The sequence below is a fragment of the Prionailurus viverrinus genome, chromosome B2, assembly GCF_022837055.1.
Source record: "Prionailurus viverrinus isolate Anna chromosome B2, UM_Priviv_1.0, whole genome shotgun sequence".
NCBI classification, from domain to species: Eukaryota; Metazoa; Chordata; class Mammalia; order Carnivora; family Felidae; genus Prionailurus; species Prionailurus viverrinus.
This window is the reverse complement of record NC_062565.1, coordinates 15,853,539-15,866,887: the sequence shown is the minus strand read 5'-3', so window position 1 is coordinate 15,866,887 and position 13,349 is coordinate 15,853,539. Positions and strand designations below refer to the sequence as shown.

The 13,349-nt window shown below is 43.0% G+C and overlaps 1 protein-coding gene across 1 annotated transcript in view; it reads left to right on the top strand.

Moving 5' to 3' along the window:
* LOC125166393 (phosphatase and actin regulator 1-like) overlaps positions 1 to 11,662 on the top strand; it is a 43,791-nt gene extending 32,129 nt beyond the window's left edge. Inside the window, exons 2-3 of the mRNA XM_047860330.1 lie at positions 3,128 to 3,274; positions 11,538 to 11,662. Coding sequence (XP_047716286.1) covers positions 3,128 to 3,274; positions 11,538 to 11,662 — 272 coding nt within the window. The remainder of the gene's footprint in view (positions 1 to 3,127; positions 3,275 to 11,537) is intronic.
* Positions 11,663 to 13,349: the final 1,687 nt, after the last annotated feature.

Below are 13,349 nucleotides of genomic sequence, written 5' to 3'. Positions count from 1 at the left end.
GTTTTTTTTTTAATATTTTTTAAAAATTTGTTAATGTTTATTATTTTTGAGACAGAGAGAGACAAAGCATGAACAGGGGAGGGGCAGAGAGAGAGGGAGACACAGAATCAGAAGCAGGCTCCAGGCTCTGAGCCATCAGCCCAGAGCCCGGCGCGGGGCTCGAACTCACAGACCGCGAGATCGTGACCTGAGCTGAAGTCGGACGCTCAACTGACTGAGCCACCCAGGCGCCCCATAATTTTTTAATGTTTATTTATTTATTTTGAGAGAGAGAGAGAGAGCAGGGAAAGGGCAGAGAGAGAGAGTGAGAGAGAGAGAGAGAGAGAGAGAGAGAGAGAGGAAGAGAGAGAATCCCAAGCAGGCTCCATACCCAGGCATGAAGTCCGACACAGGGCGTGATCTCACGACCATGAGATCATGACTTGAGCCGAAATCAAGAGTCCAACGCTCAACCGACTAAGCCACCCAGGCACCCCAGGTTTTTTTTTTTTTTCAAAGACACGGCTGATGAATGAAAATATAAGGGGATGGAGAATCCCAAATATTTTGAACAATTAGTGGCACTGCCTTCATTCAAGAGAGGTAGAGTTTACACAGTGTTCAGAATTGTTGGCATTTATTTCCTTATGTTTCCACTTCCTTAAGAGCCTGAACCTAAATGTCACAATCATAATATTGGTTTGCAGCCTGTCTAGCCATTGAAAAGCACTCACCTTCATGGTTCATCTGATGAGCCAAATACCCTGGTTGTGTCTCCTGAGAGAGGAAGTATCCATTTTGAATCTATGTTTAACAGAGATAAGCGGGCCATAATAATTAGGCAAATGTCATAGAAAAGTGAATTTTAAATGTGGCCAGTCAACCAAATGTATGTACTTAGCAAATCGATATACTGGTTAAGGGCACAGGATTTAAAAATCGGACAGACAAGGATTTGATTCCCAAATTCAGCTACTCATCACTCATGTAACGACTCCTTGTTTCTCTTCTCTCCTTCCTCTCTCCCTTTCTTCCTCTCCTCCTTTCTTTTATTAAAAAAAAATCTATTTAGCATTTACTATGTCCTATGCCAAAGGCTAGTGGGCCAGTTATCTGACATTCCTGAGGGAGAACATGCGAAGTTTACAGGGAAGAAATTTGTGGTGTGTGGCCCAAGCCAAGACACAAATGCAGAAATGAGCCAGACTCGCTGGGAGAAATCTGGGCAGACTGGAATGAACAATGGGAGACAAGTTTGGAAAAACATATTAGAGTCAGGTTGTGAACGGCCTTGAATGCCGGGATAAGCAATTTCAAATTAACACTGCAGATACTTGGCGAACAATCAGAAATTGAGCGATTCAGGAGGAAGCCTGGTACTGAAAGCCAATGGAGGAGACTGGTTCAAAAGAATAGTTTACTACACGCTTCAGAGAAGGCAAGACAGAAATGGATTTAACTGTTAGAAGGACACGATGACCTTTAAAATAGCATTGCTTGTGTGGGAGGGGGGATAGGAACCAGCAGTGGGGATGACAGAGGGGGTTGAGGGTGAAGAAATGGAGCCTGTGGGGCTTTTGCTGTGGGGCAAAAGTTCAGTGGGAGGGTGAAGCAGAAGGGGAAGGAAATAGTGTGGTGGGGATTCAGGAAGCAGTGAGGCCAAGGGCAGATGTATTTTTCCCAAGGTGAAGAGTTATTCTCCATGTGGGAAGTCAAAAACCCGTGCGGAGAGACTGAAGATTCTAGAGCGTAAGAGCAGGAGATGAGAGTTCATGAGAGTTCCCACTGACCCCTGAAGTGCAGAGGGAAGTCTTGCAGAGATGGGGCAGCGTTTCCTCCTCTGAGATTGAAGGGTATGACTTGACATTGAGATTTCCTTTGTAGCCAGGAGAGAATCAAGGCAGCATTTATCTGTGTACTCCAGGTGAGCTCTTGCTAGAAAGATGAGTGGCAACATCGGGCCACAAAAAAGACCAAGTGACCGAGGCTGTAGAAAGGCAGACATCAAAGGGTATAGCCCATCAATAGATTCAGCAGGAGCATCAGACCATTTTCAGTCACACTCCAGAAACCTTTCTACTTCCTTCCGTGCTGGGTAACGTGGGAAGTTTGCAGTGCAAACTTTCAAAGAAATGTAGCCTGTCCTTGATCTTTACCTCTCCTTCAAAAACAATGGCACTGGGTTACAGAGACTGTGACTCTTTGTCCTCTAAGTCACCACATGAAGAGAGTGTTGAAGGTTAAAATGAATAGGTACTTACGTGGACACAAGCACGTCCTAGAAGTTAGTGGCTGTCAAAGAGGGTCCCTCAATTCTGGGTGGGTATGCCTGGTCTACATTCAAAGTCCCAACTCTGGAAACTTTACTGCCAAAGTGCTCCCAAACTTGTACAGACTTTTCGTTTCCCTCCACATCTAGGGTTCAATGGGGCTGGTGAGAAAGCTTCTGAGGATTGCAGACCAGGTTGCATCTTTATTTGAGCTCTGGGTTGGGAAAGGGGAGCAGAGGGGTGCCCTGGGGGCAGTGCCCTCCTCCATGACCCCCCCCCCCAGGCTTGCACCCCAACGGTAGTAATTCCATCCACACAAGGAAAGCCGAAGTTGGTGTGTCTGGCCAGGCATCCTCAGTCTAGAGAACGCTGTGGGTTAAGGAGACCCTAGCGTGCACTTGAAGAGCAGAGTAAGTGCGTTTGGCGGGAGAGGGCACAGTGCTGACTGGGCATCTTTGCTTTGGAGCCTTCCCTTTCGCATTGGCCTATCTGTGCCAACAGCTGAGAACCGGGGCTGCGGGCAGAGGCGGGGTGTCAGTCCGGGAACACTGACCCATTGGCCCTGTGGCTGCAAGAGGAGTTAGGGGAGCCCTGGGCGCAAGCCAGGGATAGACAGCCTGATCTCTGCTCCAGTCCACGAATCCTTAACGGATTTTCTTTGTCTCCCTTCACCCTTTTCTCTCCTTTGCTCTCTTTCTTTCTCTCTCCCTCTTTTTTTTTCCTCTTTCCCCTCTTTCCCCCCTCCCTCCCCGTCCCGTTCCCTTCCTCTCCCCTCCCCCTCTCCCCTCCCCCTCCCCGTGCGTGAGCCTCTTCCTTTCCCCTCCTCCCCTTTTCCGCCTCTCTCTCCCTCTCTCTCTCCGTCTCCTTCTCCCTCTCAGCTCGCCGGGCGACCCTGCTCCTGCCTCCCACATTAATGGCGGCATCTTCGGAGGATGATATAGACCGGCGGCCCATCAGAAGAGTCCGCTCCAAGAGCGACACGCCGTACCTCGCCGAAGCCAGGATCTCCTTCAACCTAGGGGCAGGTAGGGACGACCCTCTCGCCTCGCTCTCTCCCCCACCCCGCTTCCTCGCCTCCCTTCCCTCCACGCCGGCTGGCTCAGCCCCCTGCCCCTCCTGGGGTGTCCCCCTCCCGGCGGGGTCCTCCCTCCCGCTCCCCTCCCTACCCAGCCGGACGCCGGGCTCGCTCACTCGCTCTTTGTGTCGCCGGTGTGCGGAGGGGTGTGTGTGTGTGTGTGTGTGTGTGTGTGTGTGTGTGTGCGCGCGCGCGCGTGTGTTGCAGAGGTGGGGGAGGGTAGTGCGTGGAGCTCTACATCCGCCCTGGAGTCACACGCGGGCTTCCCCTTTCCATAAGGAGAAGAAAGTGTTGTCAGTGATAACAATGATCATAGGAATAACCCAGAGCTGGATCGGGCTGCGAGTGCACTGGCTGTGGGCGGAGGGTCTGGCAAGGCTCTGCCAGGGAGGTGTGCTGGCAGGGCTCCTACAGGGTGGAACTTGTTGGTGACATTCGGGCTGGTGATTTTGCTGGGCTGATGCCACTGCTGCGGTGTTGGAGGGGTGAGAGGGTGTGGGGTTGACAGCTACCAACCGGGACCTTATCTTCCCACCTAGCAGTTGGAGAGCAACCCGAAGGATGATAATAATAATAATAATAACATTGTCTGTTGGATACATGTTAGGTGATCTGATTCTGTCACTGGTACTGGTGCTCAAAGTGGCCCAGATGGAATTAAGTGAAAAGGGCAACTGAGGTAAAGGAGGGAGAGAGGAGGGAGGGAGGAGGGTAAACAGGGAGGGAGGAAGGGGTCATGGGAGGGAGGGGGAAAAGAAGAAAGAGGGAGAGGAAGGGAGGGAGGGAAGAAGAAAGGAAGGGGCAATAGAGAGGACTGAGGGATCCAGAGAGTCAACATGCTTCAGTTGAGAGACCTCTCAGGCTTACTTGATGAGAAGCGCCCAGTGTCAGCTGTCCCCACTGCTGCTGCTTCTCCGGATTCATAGGCAGACATCACCCCTGTTAGTAGCAGATGGTCACCATCATCGGGAAGAAGAAGTTGTTCAACAATAACTTCATAGTGCTGCCTTTTCTGAATGACTCCTAAGCCACCACCCCAGCTGTGTCTCTTCGTTTTTAGAGTCCCTCAGTGTTCTAGCAAATCCGTTGCAAAAAGAGTGAGGGAATTTTCCTGAACACTATCCCTCGAAATAAGTTTAAAAACCAGATAATACCTTTTTCTTTAGGAAACTAACTCCTTGAAAATGGAACTGAATGAAAGTATGTTGTGTGCATGTGTTGGAGCAAAGAGAACCTTCACATGATGAGTATTTTATACACTATTGAGAAGTTTGGACAAAAGAGAAAAAACTCTGAATAGAGAAACAAGATGTGTTGGCTAAGGAACCATATCGTCATGACTAGAAGGGTAACTGAAAGGATCAGAGCAGCCAACTTGGTTGGAGTGTTACATTTTCCTGTCTTGGTGATTTGGGTTTTTAATCATATGTTTTCTTGTCACTCCTAAAATGTTTTCCTCTGGATTTAGTGCTGGGGAAATGAGGACTTTATTGGGAGAAGCTTTGGCAATTTTTGTGGCATGCTGTGTAGCCTGTGGTCTCACTTTGGAACTGTTAATCCTTGATTCAGGATTCAGGATATGGTTGTGAGGGGTCTTCAGAAGGACAGAGAAGAGTTTCTTTTATGACTGAGATTGTTTTCTTGCTGAGTGATTTCAGAAATTGTACCACTGACCCCTTTGCTACCAAACTCTGGTACATTCCCTGAGTGTCTTTGTCTCAGCACAGGAGAGGAAAGGGCTAGAGCGGCAGTTAGTAAAGGTTATTTACCTTGTTTTACTTTTAACAACCAAACGATAAAATAAAACACTAAAAGAAGGCTTCAAGTTTCAGCTACTACTGAGAGAGTTGAGCCATTTCGCCACCAGATTAAACCCAGTGACTTGCCGTCTTTTATTCTGGTTAAATTTCTCTGGAGGCCAGTTAAAAGATTGGACTTTTCAGACAAGACTTGTCTGTCTTTTCTCTGGAAATAAACAAGCCCAACAAGGTCCCAGTCTCTTCTATATGCCCCTTAGCATCTCCCTAAAAGCAAAATCAAGAGAGACACCAGCAAGAAAGAGAAAGTGTATCCAGAGGATGTTGGTAGAGAAGGGAGAGCAGTGGCAGTGGACGGTGTTCTGCAGATAGGGGAGCTGTCCTTCCTCGGTGGTGCTGAAACGAAGGACTGTGTGACAGAGATGTGACTATAAACAAGACAGGGGAGGGAGGGGTGCCCAGTCCCTCCCAGTGATGGAATCCCAGGGAAAACTCAGGAGATCTAGTCACCAAAAACTTTTCTATCCCTGCCCACCTACATTTGCCGCCTGTTTACTACGCCTCACGCCTACTGCTCCACTGCTCAAATCAGGCAGTTCTGCTCTAATTTTGCACAGGCTGTTCACTCCTGGCGCTTTGTTTATTTTCCAGCTGGTTTCTGGTTGCTTTCCTGACATAGTAAGATCTACTCACAGATGTGCCTTTCCCCCGCGTTTAAAAGTAATTGTAACCCCTGGTTTAAAAAGCAAACAGCCTTGTTTATCTCCTTGAGCAGCAAGTTGTAATTAAACTATTAGTGTCGTTATCAGCGTTGCTGAACAGAGGAGCCTGCACACTTCGGGTAAATTACATAATTTGGGCATAGAGAGAACTTTGTCTCGTAACAATTTATAAACAATTAAGCAAGGAAGATTTCGTTTGCCCTTTATTCCCACTCTTCTTCTACCCCCCAGTCACTTAGTGTTTATTCTTTCCAGAGAAATCCTTTCTTGGTTTAAACCATTTATGTTTAATATTTGCTTTCTCACACCCACTCATTATATAGAAGTACATGTTTAATATTTTAGAGGTTTAGTAATGCTTCATGGAATAAATATACATATGTTCATTTTATTTGGATATCACGAAATCATTTTGGGCACCAACTCCCTTCAGCTAACCTGTATAGTTGCCAAATAACGTGTACTGGGCATTTTGAATACTAATTAAATACTTATGCATCCTTTCAACTATATCCTGTCCCTGAGGGCACTTAATAATATCATTTCAGAAATAACTCCACAGCTTGAGTGAAGGCTATACTCCTTCACCTACCAGTCCCAAGTCAGTCAAAGAATAGCACCAAAATGTGGGTCTTTCATCACTTTATGAAGATGCAAACTCCAAGTTTCAGCATAAACTGACGGAGTATAGAATCGGGATTTTCCGAACCGTGACTTCCATTCTTCTCAAAGAGACCCTTTTGTTGGTTTTTAACTTCTATTCAGCACTTAGTATATTATGCTAACTGTGATAATGGTTATTTGCTGACGGTAGAGAAAATTAAGCCAATGTATTTGCTGAAACTTACACAGACACATCAGACCTCATTTAAAACATTGAAAGAGGTTTTTTTTTTTTCCCTGAGAAATTAAAATGTGTTATAAGGACATCGTGTAACAGAAGAGTATGTTCACACTATTAGTAGCAAGTGTTTCTAATTGTGTTCTCACTTAGTAATGAACATCATTGACATTTAGCTTGTGAGAACTTACCCTGCCTTATGAGGTCATGCATTCACTGCATTGAAGTGGGTGCCCTGAAGAGTTGCAGCCTGTCTGGAGGATGTTTTCCTATAGGCTAGTGTGTTTTATTTATCTTTATATTGACAGTATGTAGAAGGGTATTTGCTACCTAGAGGGTGCTGAAACTGAAAAGTTCTCGGCAGTTACACGCTGAAATGAATGGAAATGTTGTGGTAAATAAAAAGTTAAGCCCATCTAAAATTTCTTAAAGGCGTGTCAAAAGCGGGAAAGCTAGTCACGCTGATGATTTAGGATTGTTTAAATCCCAAAACCAGTATTGGGCCACTCTTGAGAAAAAATAAGTACTTCTCTAATCATAAGGACATTTAACCTTTGTTGACATTTCGGAATTGTTTTTGGCATGGAGTAGATTTTAAGCTAATGGCATGGTCAGCTTCAGAATGCCCGTCGTCCTTGGGACTTCAAGATTAGTTTTTGTTTCTGATGTAAACCAAGGAGAGCTATTTCTGATTTCCGTTGGTCTTCTCCACTCTTCCAGGCACAGAGGGTAATGGCAGTCACAATTGGCTTGTTTTGGCCACCTGTAAGAATGGATGGGTCAGCCAGATTAGGGTATAACCTTGGTCTCAGGGGATCTCTTTCTTAACTTTCTTGAGGAGGAAGATCTTTATCTCTTAGTTACAGTATGAAAATCTATGATACTGAGAAGTGACTGCCCAGAATGCGAGATCATCACTTAGCAATGAGAACTGTCCCTAGGCAAAATCGGGAATACTGTCACACTGAACCGAGATTGTTCAACCAATGCGAAGGTCTTGGTAAGCATCTTCCTTCACTCTTTCCCTGAAGAATGCCAGTGTCTCCCTCACAATGTTTTTTTGTTACTGATTTCAAAGTGAACGTAGATCACATGGGTCTGGCTTTTATTTTATAAGCCCCAAATCTCCTTGAAAGTACTGATGGCTTCTCACATTCAGTAGCCACAATCCAACTGGAAGGCCGTGTAGTTGACCAGAAGCCTCTATTACGGGGCCCTCTGAGGGTCTGCCCTCCTCCTTTGCTGTTCTTAAAGCTAACCAACCTGGTAATCTCATTATGTAATGCATTCAGATGGTACCGATGAAGACCACTCCAAATAATATAAATAATATAAACAAAGTAAGGGAAAGTAAATAATTAACAATATGAAGAAGTAGGAAGCCCTTTGGTGTTAATATTTAACTTGACTGCTTACAATATTTTTGTTTCAACAACAATCCATACGTTTCTGAGACACCTTGAACACTAAATCTGTGTTACATGGTTAAATTTTCTTGGGATCTCTGGTCTGGACATTATTAAATTCTTTTTAACATCTAAGGATTACATTACTATTCTCTTATCACTAACTGATATGTTACTTATTTAGTTTGTCTGTAATTATATATATATATATATATATATATATATATACACATACATGTATATGTATTTAGAGAAAGAGAGAGAGATTTCATGGAAGACCATGAAAGTGTGTTTTATATGAAAAATATCAGAAAAACTTGATTTTAATGCATCTCTGCCTCTAAGACCAGGCACAAGACATTTAATTTTTCTAGGCTTCGTTCACTCGGCCCTTAGATGACGGATTTCGATTTTAAAATCTAGGAAGTCTCAGGGTGCCTGCGTGGCTCAGTCAGTTAAGTGTCCAACTCTTGATCTCAGCTCAGGTCGTGATCTCAGGGTTTGTGGGTTTCAGCCCTACGTTGGGCTCTGTGCTGACAGTGTAGAGCCAGCTTAGGATTCTCTCTTTCTCTCTGCCCCTTCCCCACTCACATGTGCATTCTCTCTCTCTCTCTCTCTCTCTCTCTCAATCTCTCTCTCTCAAAATAAACAAATAAACATTAAAAATAAAGAAAAAATCGGGGCGCCTGGTGGCGCAGTCGGTTAAGCGTCCGACTTCAGCTCAGGTCACGATCTCGCGGTCCGTGAGTTTGAGCCCGGCGTCAGGCTCTGGGCTGATGGCTCAGAGCCTGGAGCCTGTTTCCGATTCTGTGTCTCCCTCTCTCTCTGCCCCTCCCCCGTTCATGCTCTGTCTCTCTCTGTCCCCAAAATAAATAAACGTTTTTAAAAAAATAAAGAAAGAAAGAAAAAATAAAATATTTAAAAATTAAAAAAATAAAAGGAAGTCATTAATCTAAAAACCTGTGAATAACTGGTTCTTCCAACTCTAGCTGTACTACTGGGTATTCACCGATTTTTATATGCAGTCTTATTTATGGTATAAAACATATAGTAGAATAACGTAATTATAGCAGTGATTTAAATATTTGATCACAGCAAAGTTATGAAAATAAGCTTAAGTAAAAGAATTAATATTAATCATAATAATTACTTCTTAATAGTTAATAATGTGCTAGGAGGTACATTTACATACACCGTCTTTATTAGAATGTTTTAAATTTGAATATTCAGAGATTAGAGTCTTTAACACAGTTGATGCTTTGTAAATGTTTGTTGTATGATTGAAAAAGGTATTGGCGAAATCTGAGCAATAAATGGAAAGTGAGAAAACTAAATATTAATCTAGTCTTCTAATTGGCATTTTAAGTGTTTCCTGTTCTCTTTTGTAATTAAAATGAATAGGTTATAAGATCTATATTTTCCCTTTATCCTTTTAAATTACCGGAGAAGGTAAATACATGCCTTTGGAATTCACAGATAGAATAATCCTATCTTCTAGGTTCTAACTGTAAAACCTGGCCATGGCCTACAGAGAACTTTTTTCCTTCTTCAGAGGCATATGTGCTGATAGGAACAAATAAACTGTTGGTTAAAATAGGTGCAAAACAATATATTTTTATACAGTTCTTTTATTTTATTTTTAATTTGTTTAATGTTTATTTATTTAAAACATTTTTTTTAATGTTTATTTATTTTTGAGACAGAGCATGAATGGGGGAGGGTCAGAGAGCGGGAGACACAGAATCTGAAACAGGCTTCAGGCTCTGAGCAGTCAGCACAGAGCCTGACACGGGGCTTGAACTCACGGACCAAGAGATCATGACCTGAGCTGAAGTCGGATGCTTAACCGACTGAACCACCCAGGCGCCCCAATGTTTATTTATTTTTGAGAAGGGGGAGGGGTAGAGAAAGAGAGAGACACAGAATCCGAAGCAGGCTCCAGGCTCTGAGCTGTCAGCACAGAGCCCGTCGTGGAGCTTGAACTCACAAACCACGAGATCATGACCTGAGCTGAAGTTGGGCACTTAACTGACTGAACCACCCAGGCACCCCATCATGTATTTTAATGCGAAGCAAAAATATTTTCATACCACATATGGAGTTACTCCTTGACGTATGCAACTTCAATTCATGATTGTTTATTGTACAAGCAAGAGTTAGAACACAACTGAAAACTGAAGATAATATATAGAGCTAGTTTTCTCCTTGACTTGATAAGTTGAAAAATGAGACATATAGTCAGTGTATCATGTCAAAAAAAACCCAGAAGAGGCCCTGAAAGAACTATTAATAGATACAACATGTTCCTCATCGTATGATACAAGAAGAATTGTAGCATTTTCCCCCTTTGTTTCATCCCTGTCCCCACCCTCTTTGGTAGTAGGTAATAGAGTGGATGTGATTTCAGGAGGGAAAAAAGTGGGCCATGTTGACATCTTAATTGCTTTAATTTACAAGTCTTTTATATAACGTAGGATAGTTAAATAAAAGACAAAATCAATTTTATGACCTTATTGAAGGATGATGGATTGGCATGACTTCCTACGCAGGCTATCGAAAGACAACAGAAATAATCACACTACTAGTTATTTAACATTTATAAAAGCAAGTGTTGTATAAAAGCTTGTAGTTTTCCTATTGATCCTTTCTGCCTCATTTGTGTACCCTAAACTAACAATTCAGGAGCAGAATCTTTGAATAGTAAATACTTGGGCTGTAATTGTAGTCATGAGGATTCAATGTATATCTTGGTTTTGAAACTATACTGAACTTTATCAATGTGATTATTTGCCATTTATAGACATAGACAGCCCATTATTTCTGGATCTCTACCACACAAATAACAAGTTGGTTTAATACTCAATCATGGTTTAATCAAGAGTGTAGAAAGAGCTGTGTTATGCTTGATTTTCCTTATTCCATCTGGGCCCTGTGTTTTGGGAGGGGGGAGGTAGAAGAAGGTAAGAAGTCATAATATTTATTCATTCAACAAATGTTAATTGGGAACTTAAATATGTATTAGGCCATGTTTTAGACACTTGGGAAATATTAGTAATCAAAACAAACTCAGTTGGTTCAGTTGGTGAAGCATTTGACTCTTGATCTTAGCTCAGGTCTTGATCTCAGGGCCGTGAGTTCAAGCCCTGCGTCGTGGAGCCTACTTAAAAAACAAAAACAAAAACACAACAAAAAAAACCCCATCTAACCCTTGTGAATTTTAACTTCGTAAAGTGGGTTATGGACAATAAACAAGCTAATATTTATACACACCGTAGAATATTTTAGACGTTAAGGCAAAAATGAAGCAAGCTAAGCGTACAAGACATGTAGAGGCAAAGAAAGGGATGGGCTGCAGGATAGGCAACATTGAGAAGAGGGGATGTGAACAATGTTCTCCAAAGTAGGTTAGAGAATGAGCACTACCAATATGGGTGGAGGACAGCAAGGGCAAAGGCCCTTTAACTGGAGTGTTCCTCGTGTGTTCAAGACCTGGAGAGGAGCCTAGTGTGGCTGGAGAAACTTGTAGGGAATAGGGACCAGAGTATACAGGATCTGGGGGCTACTGTGGACTTTGACACTCTTAGTGGAGTGTGGGACGATGCAGGGATTTAAGCATAGGAATAACCCGATCTGAGATAGATTTTAAGAGGATTGCTGGGGCTGCTGGGCATGAGCAGACGGTAGCGGGACATGAGGAGGCAGGGAAGCTGATTTGGAAGATTTCAGTAACCCAGAAAAATGGTGGTGGCTAAGCAGCGAGGCAGAGAAGCGGCAGTGAGAAGAGGTCAGATTCTGTTTGTATTTGAAAGGATAGCCAACAAGCTTTCATGATGGGTTCAGTGTGAGTTATTAAGAGAAGGAAAGGAGCAAGGAGTCCCTCCAAGGTTTGGCCTGAGCGACCACAAGGATAAAAGGGCCTTTGGGGGGCATGGGGGAGTGGTCAGAAATTCAAATGCAGACATGTCAAACGTGAGATGCCTACTAGACATCCCAGTGGAGGTATCAGATGAGCAGTTAGATATGCCTAAGGTTAAAAATGAGGTCTGGTGCAGAAATATTTGTTGAAGGGGCACCTGGGTGGCTCTGTGAGTTGAGCATCTGACGTCAGCTCAGGTCATGATCTCACAGTTCATGAGTTTGAACCCCACATCGGGCTTGCTGCTCTCAGTGTGGAGCCTGCTTCAGATCGTCTGCCCCCTTCTCTCTTTGTCCCTCCTCCACTCAGGCTCTCTCTCTCTCAAAAATAAAATAAAACATTAAAAAGTATATTTAAGTTGTCAGCATATAGAGGGTGTTTGCTAACATCTACTGTACCGTGGGCTTTGTAAACTCTTGGTTATCTATTTCTCATAATGACCTTATGAGATTTACGTGATTATTACTATCCTTATTTCATTCATGTGGCAACTAAGTCACAAAGGGGTTAAATAACTTAGCAGTGGTAATGTAGCTAATAAGATGAAGAAATGGAATTTGGATCATCTTTTATATGACTCAAATCCATATTCTAAATGGCCACGATTTCTTACAAGAGAGCAAGCTGATACAGTCAACTTTGCTATAAAGTCACATTTTAAGCTTATCATGGCTAAGGGAAAAAAAGAGAGAATCAGGAATGGATCCTAGCCCAGTATTAAATATATATATATATTTGGCTAGGACTCATTAAGAAATGCACTTTAACGTCACATAGACACATGCATATTTATGATTGGAATAAAATATTCCTCAAAATGCCCTTAATATGTGCAAATAAACTCTGATGTTTTCTACATTACCCTATTCCTTCCCTTCCCATCCATTCCCTTCGAACATAGTCTAATTATAAAAATGCTGGTTATGACCCATCTAAGTGATTTTACAACCCACAGTTTAAAAAACATTACTTAATTCAGGGCATCTGGACAGCTCAGTCGCTTAAGCGTCCGACTCTTGGTTTTGGCTCAGGCCATAATTTTGTGGTTTGTGAGTTTGAGCCCCAGGTCAGTCTCTGGGCTGACAGTGCGGAGCCTTCTTGAGATTCTCTCTCCTTCTGTCTCTGCCCCTCCCCCACTCACAGGCATGCACACACACACTCTCTCTCTCTCTCAAGATAAATAAGTAAACTTAAAAAAAAATAAGTTAAAAAATTAAAAACATTACTTAACTCATTGCTTTCTAGGCACTATTTCTGAACTCAGAAAAAATATTTGCAAGGAAATCCCCATCTTTTTTGATTCCCCCAAAGAATGTGGTAAATTCATTCTCTTCACAACATGCATGAATCAAGATGAAAGAGAAAAGCTCCAGAGTCAAGGCC